General features: G+C 40.6%; 1 protein-coding gene across 1 annotated transcript; it reads right to left on the reverse strand.

Annotated features, from left to right (window-relative positions):
* Window positions 1-4,087: 4,087 nt before the first annotated feature.
* LOC147231231 (T-box-containing protein TBX6L-like) lies at window positions 4,088-7,137 on the reverse strand. Its single transcript, XM_086153001.1, has 9 exons — window positions 7,122-7,137; window positions 6,719-6,866; window positions 6,502-6,604; window positions 5,424-5,588; window positions 5,181-5,327; window positions 4,997-5,066; window positions 4,772-4,930; window positions 4,456-4,663; window positions 4,088-4,247 (listed from the first exon to the last, which is right to left on the reverse strand). Exons 1-9 carry the CDS (start codon window positions 7,135-7,137, stop codon window positions 4,088-4,090), a joined length of 1,176 nt encoding a protein of 391 aa, XP_086009127.1.
* Window positions 7,138-13,296: the final 6,159 nt, after the last annotated feature.

Consider the following 13,296-nt stretch of genomic DNA (forward strand, 5'->3'; position numbering starts at 1 on the left):
TTAGGTCTTTTGAGAGAAGAGAAAACTTTTTATGACTCCACCGAGTTGTATATCAGTAGAGGGTTGTACGCAGGAATCTCAATAGCATACATGTATGATCATAAAGAGTAGAGAATTCGCACAACAAGCGACTCCCTGGGCGCCAGCTGTTGGCATTTGCAGTATAACCTTGCAGAAGATGAGTCGATCTTTTCAATGCTTGACATCTGTCGCTCCTCTAGACAATATAAACACTTGTGGCTCTTAACTATAGAGCTCATTTTATCTAAACAAGTTTAACCCTAGAACACTAATGTCGGGTGATTTTCACCCACACAATTCTTGTCATGTGATTTGCATTGTGTTGCCATTTTCTGAGTTTTATGGGTCCTTGGGTAGCTTCAGGCTGCTCACTGATGTTATTAATTGTATATTTGTTTCCCTCCTCTCATCGGCCCGTCTATTAATTGATGAAAACTGTATTTTATCCAGGATATTGTATTGGGTGAAATATACCCAATGTTAGTGATGGTGTTACTTATTTTGTTCTAGGGTTAAAAAGATGAACAAAAGAGTTGAATTCCAATCTGTATACAGTTCACTATGCTTCAAAAACAGCTGCATCAATAAGGGCCATCAACAATGCAATGAGACCTTTTTCAAAGATGTTGGATCAAATGTGAGTTTCAGCTGGGCCACCTTTAATTAATCAACACCGTAAAGGTAAGTGTGAAACCTTCATGTACAGTTTGTTCAGTCTTGTGATGGGGAAATAACTATAGTAATGGACTGTGTACCATTTATAGGTGCTTGTATTTGATTCGAGTATTGCCATTCCACTCAACGTACGGAGGAAATCTTTTTTTTTTGTTATTTGAATTATTTTAATTATTTTATTATTTATCTGCTGTTAAATAATCGCAATGTAACATGTACGTTGGGCTCAAGACATTAAACAAATATTTATGATGACAATAATAATGACAATAGGCAGACACCACTGGAAGTTTTTGATCATTTACACACATTTTATTGCACAACTTTAAGGCTAACAGTACCTAACCTCAAACACCTCAAAACAAAGGTATGAGACTTACTGTAACCCCTGTCAGCTGCACTGGTACTTCTAGTGAAGGATTGCAAAATAAATACTCGGCCACTTGTTGGTATTTTATTCATCTTCATTCCTCTTTGCTTTTAATGTCGAAAAACTAAAGTTTTGTAGTCACCTAAGCCGTTATAAAAATGATAATGAAGAAGTATGACACGACTCATTGGGTTAACCAAAGTACCAAAGTTGGGTTAACCAAAGTTGACGTGTGGAACATTTATTGCTCTCTCATGTTGTGGAATTCTAACGTAAATGGATGGGATCAGGTACGAGAGTCCATCAGTGGGACGGTACATGTTAGATATTTTGGAGATGAGGTCAGAAAAGTCAGACCGATGGTTCGGATGTGCGCAGAGGAGGGATGTTGAAGATCTCGGCAGAAGAGTCAGGCCAGAGAGATTTATGGATGGTGTGCAAGAGGACAGGAAGTTAGTTGGGCTGAGAGAAGTGGAAATGGAGGAGAAGGTTAGATGGAGGCAAATGAGTCGCTGTGTTATGCTCTTTACAGCTACACCGGTATTTGTGCACTATTTAGTAGTTTTGTTTAAATGCACCAGGAATGACATTTAATGCCCCGCTGCGTTTTGCCGTCAAAGCCGGGGATGCAGGTTGTTGCCATAGTGACCCTAAAGAACTGACGGTGGCCTCTGCCCCAGGCATGCTGTATCAAGTGTGCGTAAATGGAGGGTTGGCACAGTCAATGCTTGCCATCACGACAGTCCATTACTGCTAACATTTGTTTTGTTTTTTTTGTTTCTGCGCCCTAATGCATATGGAGTTTGTTTAAACTGCACTCAGGAATAGATTTTTTTTGACAGGCTGTAGTTCAGAGTTAATCATTTCATATCTTGATTTGTGAAAACACGGTTCCATGTTTCATGCAGCGGTTTTTGTAATAGGTCATGTAATAAGTGCGCGTTCGTATTATTTTACTCTTTGAATTGGCGTCAATCGCCGTCCCCCGAGATAAATAAGCCACAAGTCATTCAAGGATTGACGTGAATAACTTTTGGAGCTACCTGTGGAATCAGGGAAACCCAAACTAATGGTGAACTTTCCGTAGTAAAATGAAGAATGAATCCTCGAACCCAAAGATATGTCATTCCTTCTAAGGATGTTTCACTCACTTGAGAAAATGCTAAAATGAGGTCCCTGAGTACTGGAACCTGAGCGCACTGATTGATCCCAGCTGCTGTTTATGATTCATTTCATGATGTTTCCAGGATGAACTATGCACGTGACCCAGAAGACATCAGGAAGCGCCAGAGGTCAGAACAGCTGCCCTTTAATCCCACCGTTTCAGTTTCAAACTGACTCCTAGCTCCCGTCTCCTCAAAATACACATGAAAACACTTCCTCTATGATTAAAAAACGGCACAGAAAATGTTGGTCGATCAATACCGAGACGGCCTCGCATGTGTCCCAGATCGAGATCCTCTCCCTTTCCCCCTCTCGTAAAATATTAACAGTGCAGACGTTCACGCCTTCTGTTGGGGAAACTGTGCCAGACCATGTTGAGACCGTCTGCCGTTTTTTTTTTCTCTATCAGGTCAGACAAACTGCTGTACCGCAACCTCTTTCTGCTACACATTTTAGCAGCGGGTGAAAAATTACTTTGTGCACTTGTGAAATTTAGTAACATTCCACCAAAGTAAAAGGAGATCAAGCTCCGGTGTCGATCATGAGCAGAAACCATCTCTTTATTTAAGAATAGGCTTAAAACCTTTCTTTTTGTTAGAGCTAGGCTAGCCCGTAGCTGTGCTACCATAGGGTTTCTCTGCTGAGGGACATCCCATAATTCACTTTTCGTTCACTTCTCATATCTTCTCCCAAGTCCTGGGGCTCTCCAGTGTTGCAGGTTCCCAGGGTGCCTGGCTCGATCTACAGTCTTCTTGCCAGGTGTCCACCGTTGTTATTTCTTTGGTATTTATTAATGCTATTGCTGTAAATTTCACCTTCTACTTTGTAACTGTGGTAAGAGATTGTTTGTGCCTGTAGTTCCAAAACTTAATAGCTTCCTGTCTCTCACTCTTGCTTTTTATCTCTTTGTCGTTCTTTCTCTTTTTCAAACTTCTTGCTCATGGAGGAATATTGGGCTTCTGTAGATCATTTCAAGTGTGTTCCATCCACACCTGATATTCATTTATGTTGTCATGATACAACTACATTGTGATTTGGTTTTATATGAATAAACCTGACAAAATCTGATACTTGCTTCAAAATCTTACCTACACTGCATCAGGTTTAATGCTGATTAGTGAGTAGTAACCAAGATTATGTGCTGAAGTGAATGAAACAGCAGCATACCAATATTGTCACCAAGTTAGTGTCAGTTTTCAAAAGTTTGCTTTGCCGCAATAAGACAAGACCATTTCGAAAAAAAATATTAAGAATAAAAAAATAAAGTAAATACCAGTGTGTTGCTGGGTTAGCCATGCACAACCACAAAGACCAGTCTTAATCATGGGCTTTATATTGGGTCGCAAATGTAGTTGGCATAATGAAACTGACACATTTTTTGATGTGATTAGTTGCACTCCCAGTTGTACTTACAACATTATAAACATTGGACAATGACTCTCCTCCCTTGGGAACATTGTTTTCTTTTGCATGTGAACCAAAATACAAGCATGCCTCAAATTTTTTTGTAATGGAAAAAGAATGGAATTCTTTACAGTTGTAACGTGGTTGATAATGGATCATGTTCTCATCTTCCACACTTTCTCATTCATTTTTTTGAACGCACAACCTCCAAAATGATTACAAGACTTATACAATCAATCAGCCACCCCGGTATGACACATTTACTTGAATGCAGCATCTTTATAGGAGTCGATACTTAGTATGCCCTCGTATCATGTTTTACTTTGTGCCTTCGTGTGTCCTCGGAGGAAACACCAGCAATGTTATTCTATGTAACTTGAACGGACATTATGTACTCAGAATCGCACATTTCCTTTTCTTTTCCACCCCTGGTTGTCGACAACACTGCAGAGTTCACCAACAGGAGTAGGAGAAGAGCGGGTACTGGCTCCAGTCGGCTGTGCTGCCCGGCTGGCGGTACTGATGGTGCTGGTAGCCAGGCTGCTGGGCGTCGTTTTCCGCCAGGTGGGCGGTCAGATGCACGCCGTCAACGTCACTGGAAGGGAACGGTAACCTGGGGTAAAGACGAATGAGCGGAGATTACTTTAAGGCATCCTGGGTGGAATTATGAAATCTACTCATACGCTTCTCATCCCCTTGTTGACCATTATCTTGAAAACGATTTATTCCATTTCTCTCAAGGGCCTGTTATATAACTTATGCTCGATTTTATCGATATTTTCCACAGGATGATATCACCGGGGTTGAAACTTTAATCCGACCTGTAGGGCTGATAGGCCAAGGATGCAGGCACCATCTGCTCCTCGCAGCTGTAGTCGTACTCGTGCAGCTCCACAGGCTCAGCGTGTAGGCTTCCCGAAGGTTCCTGCTCCGGAGCCCAGGCCACAGGCTGGCCCACCTTCAGCTCCGTGGCGGACTGATTCTCTTCTGCCTCCTCTGACTGGGAGGAAGAGGGCATCCTCTGCAGGCCTGAGTAGGAAATACAAATATTTAATATGCATGTGTGAAATTTTATTGTACATTTTAATCAGTGCACGAGGGGCACATTTTCCATGTCTGACATGAAAAGTCACAAACCTGAGGGACTTTTACTAACAGCCTTTTGGTATAGCGTGGTTCCCTTTCCGGGAAGACTTCTATTGGACCGACACCTACAGAGACAAAAATACATGGAAATAATCACACCTACTTTGTCAATAACTTCAAAAACAGTGGTTGAGATCAGTTGACCAACAGCTATCACTTAAAGTTTCCTTTGCGCTAAATCTAGCCTCAAAGTTTGACCAAAAACCTACCTTTTACCGTGGGGATGTGTGGCTCCCTCCCTAAATCCTTTGGCAAATGGGTTGTGGTCAATCTTCAGTTTGGTAATCTGAAAAAAAAACAAAACAAAACGTGTTTTTTGTTTGGATTGTAAAAAGAACATAATTTGTTTTAGAGCCACTTGACAATACCACTCTTAATATTTGTTCATATGTGTCAATACCTTTGGGTTTTGGTAGGCAGTCACTGTAGTGAAAGTTGTCTCCGGGAAGGAGAAAGACTGAAACGGGCCCCAGCGGACGGTGTAAGGACTGTCTGCCAGGATGACATGAAACCTAGGATAGTAGCGATGCATGGAGTGCAGGATAATCTGGTCGTTGAAAAGATCAGGGTGATCAGAAGACATGTTGGTGTGAGGCAATGCCTGCGGTACACTCTCAGCCTTAAGTTTAAAACTGTGTCTTACATAGCCATGTTGGTCCAGTGTGTTGTTGGTGAGTTTCATCTTCAGGAAAGACAAGGATTGCTTCATCCAGTGACTTCCTGTGGCAGGGGAGTCTGGATGCATATATGTCCGACACGGAGGGTGGGGTTCCGCTTTCCCCGCAACGTCCCATCGCACCTTTTTCCACTAGAGACGATGGGGTTAGGTCAGGGGTGGGCAAACTTTTTGGCTCAGGGACAGCATTGAGTTTTAAAATTTGACAGACCGGCCAAGTCAGCACAAGATACGATAAATATATATGAAAAAAAAAACCATTTGTTAAAAGTACATATCAGACTCGTGTGACATTTGTCTGACGTTTGCTTGCATTTGTTGCACAAACCTGTTTTTCCCTCGTAGCGTCACGTCCAGCTCATTCATGTGTGTCAGTATGTCCACAGTAAAGGCTAAATCACAAAGCCAATCTGTGTCATTCAGCTCAGGAAAAGTGTTCTCAAGTAGCTCCAAAAATGAAATAATCTCCTGTTTGAGCTCCAACATTCATTAATCCAATCATTCAATCATTCATATCAAGTATGAATTCTGTATCAATCTTTGGCGGGCCGGATTAAAAGGACCAACGGGCCGGATGTGGCCCGCGGGCCGTAGTTTGCCCACCTCTGGGTTAGGTCATCAACGCTTTTGCAAAACAAAGTTCTTTTTATCATTTTTTTTTTTTTTTTGGAAGGTAACAAATTTGAAACAGTGATAGGAGTCAAACCAGGTCACATATTGTGTGCTTTTATTTTGTAAGTGTATGCTAAAAGCTATGTCTGTGACCAAATGGGCCATTGGATGTATGGATGCCTCTCATTCATTGATAGGAGTGGGATGCTAATCAATTGGCTTCCAGCTGAAGGTACACAAACAGGAAGCCGAGAAAGGCTTTGTTATGCAGCGGCGAGCGGCGCTTAAGAGGACAGGATGATGGCTTCCTGCAGACTGCGTTTTACATAAAGCAACTTGTTGACTTTGCCTCTGGATTTTTTGGTTTTCTAATGAAGCAAAAGTTGAGTTGAGATGAGAGATGATCTACGATTAGAGATTTATTTTTTTTTACCTTGTATTTGAAGCCGTCCACGGGGATCATGTCCACAATGATGACATAACTGGCATAAGGCTGTAACCCGGTTACACTGACGATGCAATGTGGAAACATTCTCCTGAAATGAAAACGCCAGCCTCCGATATGTTACAGAATGGCTCGACTCTGTTACATTGTGAAAACATGACGTTGTTGTCAGAATGGCGCCACTTGCAAAACAACTGCCCCGTACCTTCCATGCTTTGTTATTATCATTTCTGTCCCGATGCTGTGGAAAGACTTCCAGAGATCAGTGTTCTCCAGGGTCATCTTTATCCCACCCTGTTGGTATGAGTCCACAGCTAGAGGTGCTCTGGGCATGCAGAGGTTAGATTTACTGTCTACAGAGGAAAGATGACAAAAAAAAGCGTACAATCAGTTAATTAATTCAAAAAAAGTGTAAGGCTTTGAGAAGGAGTTTTGGGGTAGAGATAAATAAGAGTGAGCGTTACAAGACAGCCGGTAGCGACCCTCAAAGTTTCACATTTAATTGTGAGTAAAGCAAAAATGATATCGATGGAAGCAAAAGGGGACAGAGTGAAACACATTCTGCAAAAGCGTGCAAACGCAGATGATTTGAAAAGGGTTTAACTTACCGGTGATGTGCTGCATCCTTGTCTCACTTTCCTCAGCCAGTCTGGATCCTCCAAGACAGAGATCTGGATCTCTGCTCTTGAAAGTCAACAGCCTTGAACTTGATTGGTCATCGCTTGAAGGGTGGGATCTAAACAACCAAAAAGGTATATGGGAGTGGACTTGGGGGAGGTGAAAATGTTACCTGGTGTGTTGATGTGCCTTTGTTGAGCTGAGACGGCGGGACTGCGTCTAAGATGTTCCTTGTACTCGGATGTTCGACGTGTTCGGTTGAGTCCAAAGAGCCTCAATCGAATCTTTGCATATCTGATATGGCATGGAATCAATATAAATGTAGAACGAGAACATCTGCTAATTCTGGAGATTTTTTTTAATTAAATGAAATAATATCAGTACAGCTGTTGTCTTGTAGATACATGAAGCATAGGCCAATGACAGCAATGGAGACATACAAAAAAAATTCATAAAATAATCAATAAATGACAGCAGAGTGTGTGAAATGCACTCTGTGCTCTTAAATCCGAAGCGCAGGGCACCAAGCAGAATTTCAAAGCGCTCTGGGGGATGGAAGCGCAGACTAACAAGTCCCTTCCTGGCTTTTTGGGTTGTGTATTGGGAGCTCGGTCGGAGGTGGGCTCTGTCCGCCACAATGGTAGACAATGCTGCTACTTCGACAAGGCCATTTGGCCCTGCCCCCGACCCCCGACCCCCCGACCCCCCTCCGCATTGTACCTTAAATGTCCCGGAAGGAGAATGGGCTCCCTGATGGAGCCAGCACTTTGTAGCTCGTTCACATGAAAGAGTAACAGGAGTAAAAGGAGACCAGGAGTACGTTTTTCAGAAGGTAGCGAGAACCTGAATCCCGCATTCACTTGAGCCCAGCAACCATTCTTGAATTTCACTTTTTTTTTAAAGGGGCAGCTCACCCCAAACCATCCAAAATAAATAAAGATATAAATAAATCAATAAAACAAAACAGCTTTTGTCCAGATTGTTCAGATTGAGTCCTTTTTTTTTCTTTTCAAATACTAAGGGTTGGAACCCTTTTAAGGCCATACATTACATTATACTTTCAAGAGAAACTTAATTCGGTAAATATTGAATTGGGCTTTTTCAAATTTGATTTTCTCAGGATGTGATAACTCTCACTGGACTGATATAAAGAGATCAATGGCGACAGATGGGAGAAGAATTGTATTTTTTTTTTTATTTGGGCGTGTGAGTCCTGTAAAGTCTGCTCTGTCTCAGAAAAAAAAAACATTTACTTTCACTTTTCACTTTGAAAAAAATGAATGGAAAAAAACAGTCTTCAAATAAGTTGTTAGTCATAATGTTTGCTTTCGTAAGACCAAATCCCAAAGGATCTGTATTTACCTTTTTTTTTAAATCACCTCAAGCTCCCCCAATCACACTGTCCAAAGCAGAAAGTAGGTGTGTTTTCCCTCCTACCCAATTTGACCAATAATATTAACCCATAGGATTTGGAAACTAACAATTACTAACATAACAAAATTAAGCCAACTGTGATATTTAAGCAAATTGTCTCAAACCCACCGGCTCAATAAACAATTAGAAATGGACATTCAAACAAAATTTGGGAAAACACTTTTTATTCCTCTGGTGGTGAAAAAAAACAAGCAGCCAATTAACCAACCAAGAAACCAAACAACACAACTTCAGCCTTTTTGCCCTTCACAAACGTGATCTATTTTAATTCACATTTGTTTCAGTTCCGTATACTGGCCAACACCCCCTCCAAATTTTAGCCTGGACTGTAAAGGGGGCTCAAATCTAGAGCACTCCAGCTACATTTCAAAACGAAACAGATGCTGAATCTGGTTTAAAAAAAAAAAAAAAAAAACCCTTAGAATGCCAGGTGTTTAAATCTAATGCTGCGTAAGGTGGGAGGGGTTTTAGCATGTTTTTTTTTTTTCCCTCTATTCAGAATGATTCACCTTTCAATTTCACCAGGCTGAAAGGGAGGACGGCCTTCTGCCTTCTCGTCCCGCGGCAGGCATGTTGAAACAGTTCTGCACAGCTTAAATCAACTTCAGGCTTGAAAATGGAATTTGCTGTGCGCCTGCCTGAGGCATGTCTCACCTCTGCAGCTATGCTATACTTGCAAAGGACATCCTCATAATGTCTGCCCAGGTAAATGCAGTTTCATAGAACTGGTACAACTCTAACCTGAAATTTAATACAATTATAGCCGACCAAAATCCTGCATTCATCAAATTACAGCTTCTCAAGAAGCTGCAAGGAATTTGTTTGTTTATCGTCTTCTCTGAAAGTGTCGCTTCTGCCGGACTAAAAATATCTTCCCCTCGCAGGAAGCTGTGGTTTCGTGACTTTCGGCAAGTTAGTGGAAGCTGCAGCAGGTGATGCAGCAAACGGCTACGAGAGTAACACTCGCGAGTTAGTATGGAAATTTAAACACACTTAAAACCAATGCATGTGTATTTGGGTTTTAAATAGGTTCGGGAGACGGTAGCATGATCAAAGATGAGCTGAAACATTAAAGTTCACGTTTCCCCCCGTGTCTGTGATAAAGGTTGGGTCTGACTGGAAATAACCGAAAGTATCTTCAATAATATGTCGCAGTCGACCTACAACCAACCACGGAAACGTATTTAAAGATCACTATCAAATACGGCTGGATTACTTTTTGAGCCCCTCTGCCATCTACTGGCTAAATTGTTAACCAGTGGCAGGAAAACATTATTATGATCCCAAGTTGGTTCGACGTTATTATTAAGATTGACCTTTTTTTTTTTTTTTTTTTTTAATCCGTTCATGTCGGGCTTAATAGAAATTCACAGACTTACGAAGTGTCTGCGAACAAGAAGTACTAAGATAATGTTCACAGGAAGAAGTGGAATGCAGACACAGTAAAAAGACAGACGGGTCGGTCGAACCCGGGAGTTTCGAGAGCAAACCAGCGTCTCGCCTCGAACGCTGCATTAATCACTCGCTTGTCAAAATGATTCTGCTCTGTCACTGGCTTAGAGGCGGAAACTTCCCCAAATGTTTTTCGGTTTATTGGGTTTGGCCTCCGTTCTCTCGTCTGCTCTACCCTGGTCACCAAAAATACACAATATTAGGTTTTGTTTAATCGTCAGTAATGATATACTCTACACTGGTATATTTCTACCTATTTGTAAAACATTTACCGTACAAATCTTTACATTAACCAGATTTTTGCAGAGAATTGGAGTACCAGGGGTCAGAAACCTTTTCGACTGGGAGAGCCATAAAAGGCAAATATTTCTAAATATATTTCATTGGAAGCCATTTAGTATTTTTAACGTAAAATAGGTTAAAAATATATTACTTGTAATGGATCTGCATGGATCTGCATTTGTTCAAAGTGTTGCTTAAAAATTGACTGTTTCATCGATGCAATTTTATCGTACCGCAGATCCAAATGCAAATTCCTTTATCCATGCAGACTGGAATGCACGGTAATCTTTTTTTTTTTTTCCTTTTCGCCATCTTTCCCGTTACAAGGATAAGCCAGTTGGCTATCTGATAAAATTGATTTCTTCACCTTTACAATGAAGCCATTAGTGACCTGTGAAATTTCTGTTTACTTTAAAATAACAGCATTATGAAGAAATATCACAAGTATTTTAAAATCAGTTCCAAACTGTTTTTTTTTTTTTTTCTCAACACAAAATTGTATTTAATCTCTCAAAATGAGACTCACTGACTTTGGCTCATTTTTTGTGAAGAACACATATCAGAATACATATTTAATTGATTTTCTTTATTATGTTTTAAATAATAAGTTATAAATGTGACATAACACAGGTAAAGGGAAAATATTAACTATATATATTGTTTATACTGCTTGTAATTGGGATAAGGTAAACACCTGTTCAGTATTTTAAAATAAGATATATGTATATGTATAAGTGTTTGATTGTGAGGCGTCAAAAGCCACAAAATGCAACGGGTCCATCAGATCCACAAACGCTGGCTGAGTAACAACAATATAAACATTACACCAGGGTTAATGTGGATTATTGGATTGCTTTTTGGGGGACGATGTCATCCTGTTAGCCTACAGCAGTGGTTTGCAACCACAAGCGTGGGGTGAAAGGTCATGACCTTCATCGTCAGAGACCACAGTTCTGCCCTGGATTGCACAGTTTTGAAGGAAAGCACCTTCTTCCTTGTTCATGAGAGAGGGTTCGGATTAAATGTGAATTGTTCAGACAAGCATCTGCGGGGATGCAGACGCTGCATTGGTCTGTTGTGACTAAGAAAGGAGCTCAGACAGAAACTGCGTGCATTTATTTTTGCATCTCTCATGAACTTTGGATCAGCAATAAAAGAGCTGGGGATTCGGTAACAGACTCACCGCTCCTTCTCGTCAAAAGGTGCCGGTTCTCGTGGTTTTGGGCCCTCAAATCTCATCAGATCAAGTTTCATGACAAAGTTGTTTCATGACACTTTACATAAAAAGCAGATCTGGATCACGCTCTTTAAAAATATCGACAGAGATTAAACGTTTAGCGAACGTGGTGAGGAAAATCTGCTTTTTATTCGGCGGAAACCTCGGACCTCTATGACTTCTTCCGGCAGTGGCAATGACAGCCACATGGATGATAGCTGAAAATGATACATTAATAACTTTATCAGTCATGGATGTGTGGTGAGACTACCTTTAGAAGATTAAGCCACATCCCACGAGAGCCTGTGAAATGAAAGAGCCCGAGGACGGAAGATATAAGGTTACTATTGTGCAGCCATGACGGGACAAGAGTGCTGATCGTATAGGAAGAGTGGGGGGGGAAGCAGAGAAGCGCATCATGTTAAAATCCTTAGACAATAAGGGGCAGCGAGCCTGAGCCAACCCTTATTATAAGCGGCTCCAAAAAGGGAGGTTTTAAGCCTGTTTTCGTAAAAACTGGGGTGTATGGATTCCCAACGGACCGAGATTGGAAGGAGCTCGGTAATTGAGTGCTCCGGTTATGCTTTCAGAGACTCCAGGGACCACGAGTACACCTGGGAGTGTAGAGATCTAACTGGCTGATTTGATGCTAAGAATTCTTTAGGGCTTCTTTACAAGAAGAATTTAAACTTTTATTCCCATTTGTATAGGGAGCCTGCGTGACTGATAAGTAAGCCTCTTGGGTGAAGGTGTTATCGGCGTGCTCTCCTGGTAGAAAAATATTCCATTTTATAGGCCGTTTTTATGTATGTATTTATTTATATTTTTTATTTCCATAAATCTACAAAATATTCAAAATACTGAAGTTGTTGTTAAATAGTTGGAGTTGTTCTTCCTTTGGAGTAAAATTAACTTTTATTAACTTTATTTATTTATTTTTTCCTTGACCGCCATTGTATATGATGGATTAAAAGGTTAAACAAGGCTTTATGTCTGTGTTTACAATTATTAGATGCACAACACCGATTATACTGAATCAAGTCATTACTGTAGCAAAATGGTAAATTACGCTTGCGGTATAAACACATTTTAAATGACAGCTTTTTTCTTCATTACAGCAGAGGGCACCATAACACAACAACTGTATGACCAAAGAGGAGCGCGCATCACTTTTCCTGGACAACTTAAGTCTTGGCCATTAAAATGAATATTGGTGGATAAAATGAATCAGCTTATGCAGGAATGTATTCATCATTTAATCATCCAGGTTATCCACTAAACTGACTGTGATTAAAGTATAAGGAGAACACCGCTTTAACTCAAGGTAGGATTTTTGTGGATCAGAAAAACAAAAATGCCAGTCAATCGCAGGGCCACATTTACGGACCATTCACTCATTCATTCGAGGATAAAATAGGTTTTATGGATTTTATGAATAAAATAAAATGAAAATGTCTCATTTCAAGTTCAGTGTTTTTTATTTTCAGAAAATTTCTGATCAAATCAAACAAAATAGAAATATCTCCAACGGACTTTTAGAAGGTAGTGCATGTAGCAATGCATGTCATGGTTAAAAGTTAAAACGCTCAAAACACATCATGAGTTTTGTAAGGAAGTTGCAGGACCTCTGATGATCGGATGAAAGGTCTTCTGTCAATTCACTGTGAACAAAGGGCTCGGCCAGCTGTATCTCGACACATTTTAATACATTTACATCTCTGTGATGCACATTCAAGGAGCCGCAACTGATTCCAACCATAAGTGACTGGGTTTGATTAATA

Source organism: Fistularia commersonii, chromosome 9 (assembly GCF_037954325.1).
Source record: "Fistularia commersonii isolate RoL2024-O1a breed Wild chromosome 9, RoL_Fcom_v1.0, whole genome shotgun sequence".
Taxonomy (NCBI): Eukaryota; Metazoa; Chordata; class Actinopteri; order Syngnathiformes; family Fistulariidae; genus Fistularia; species Fistularia commersonii.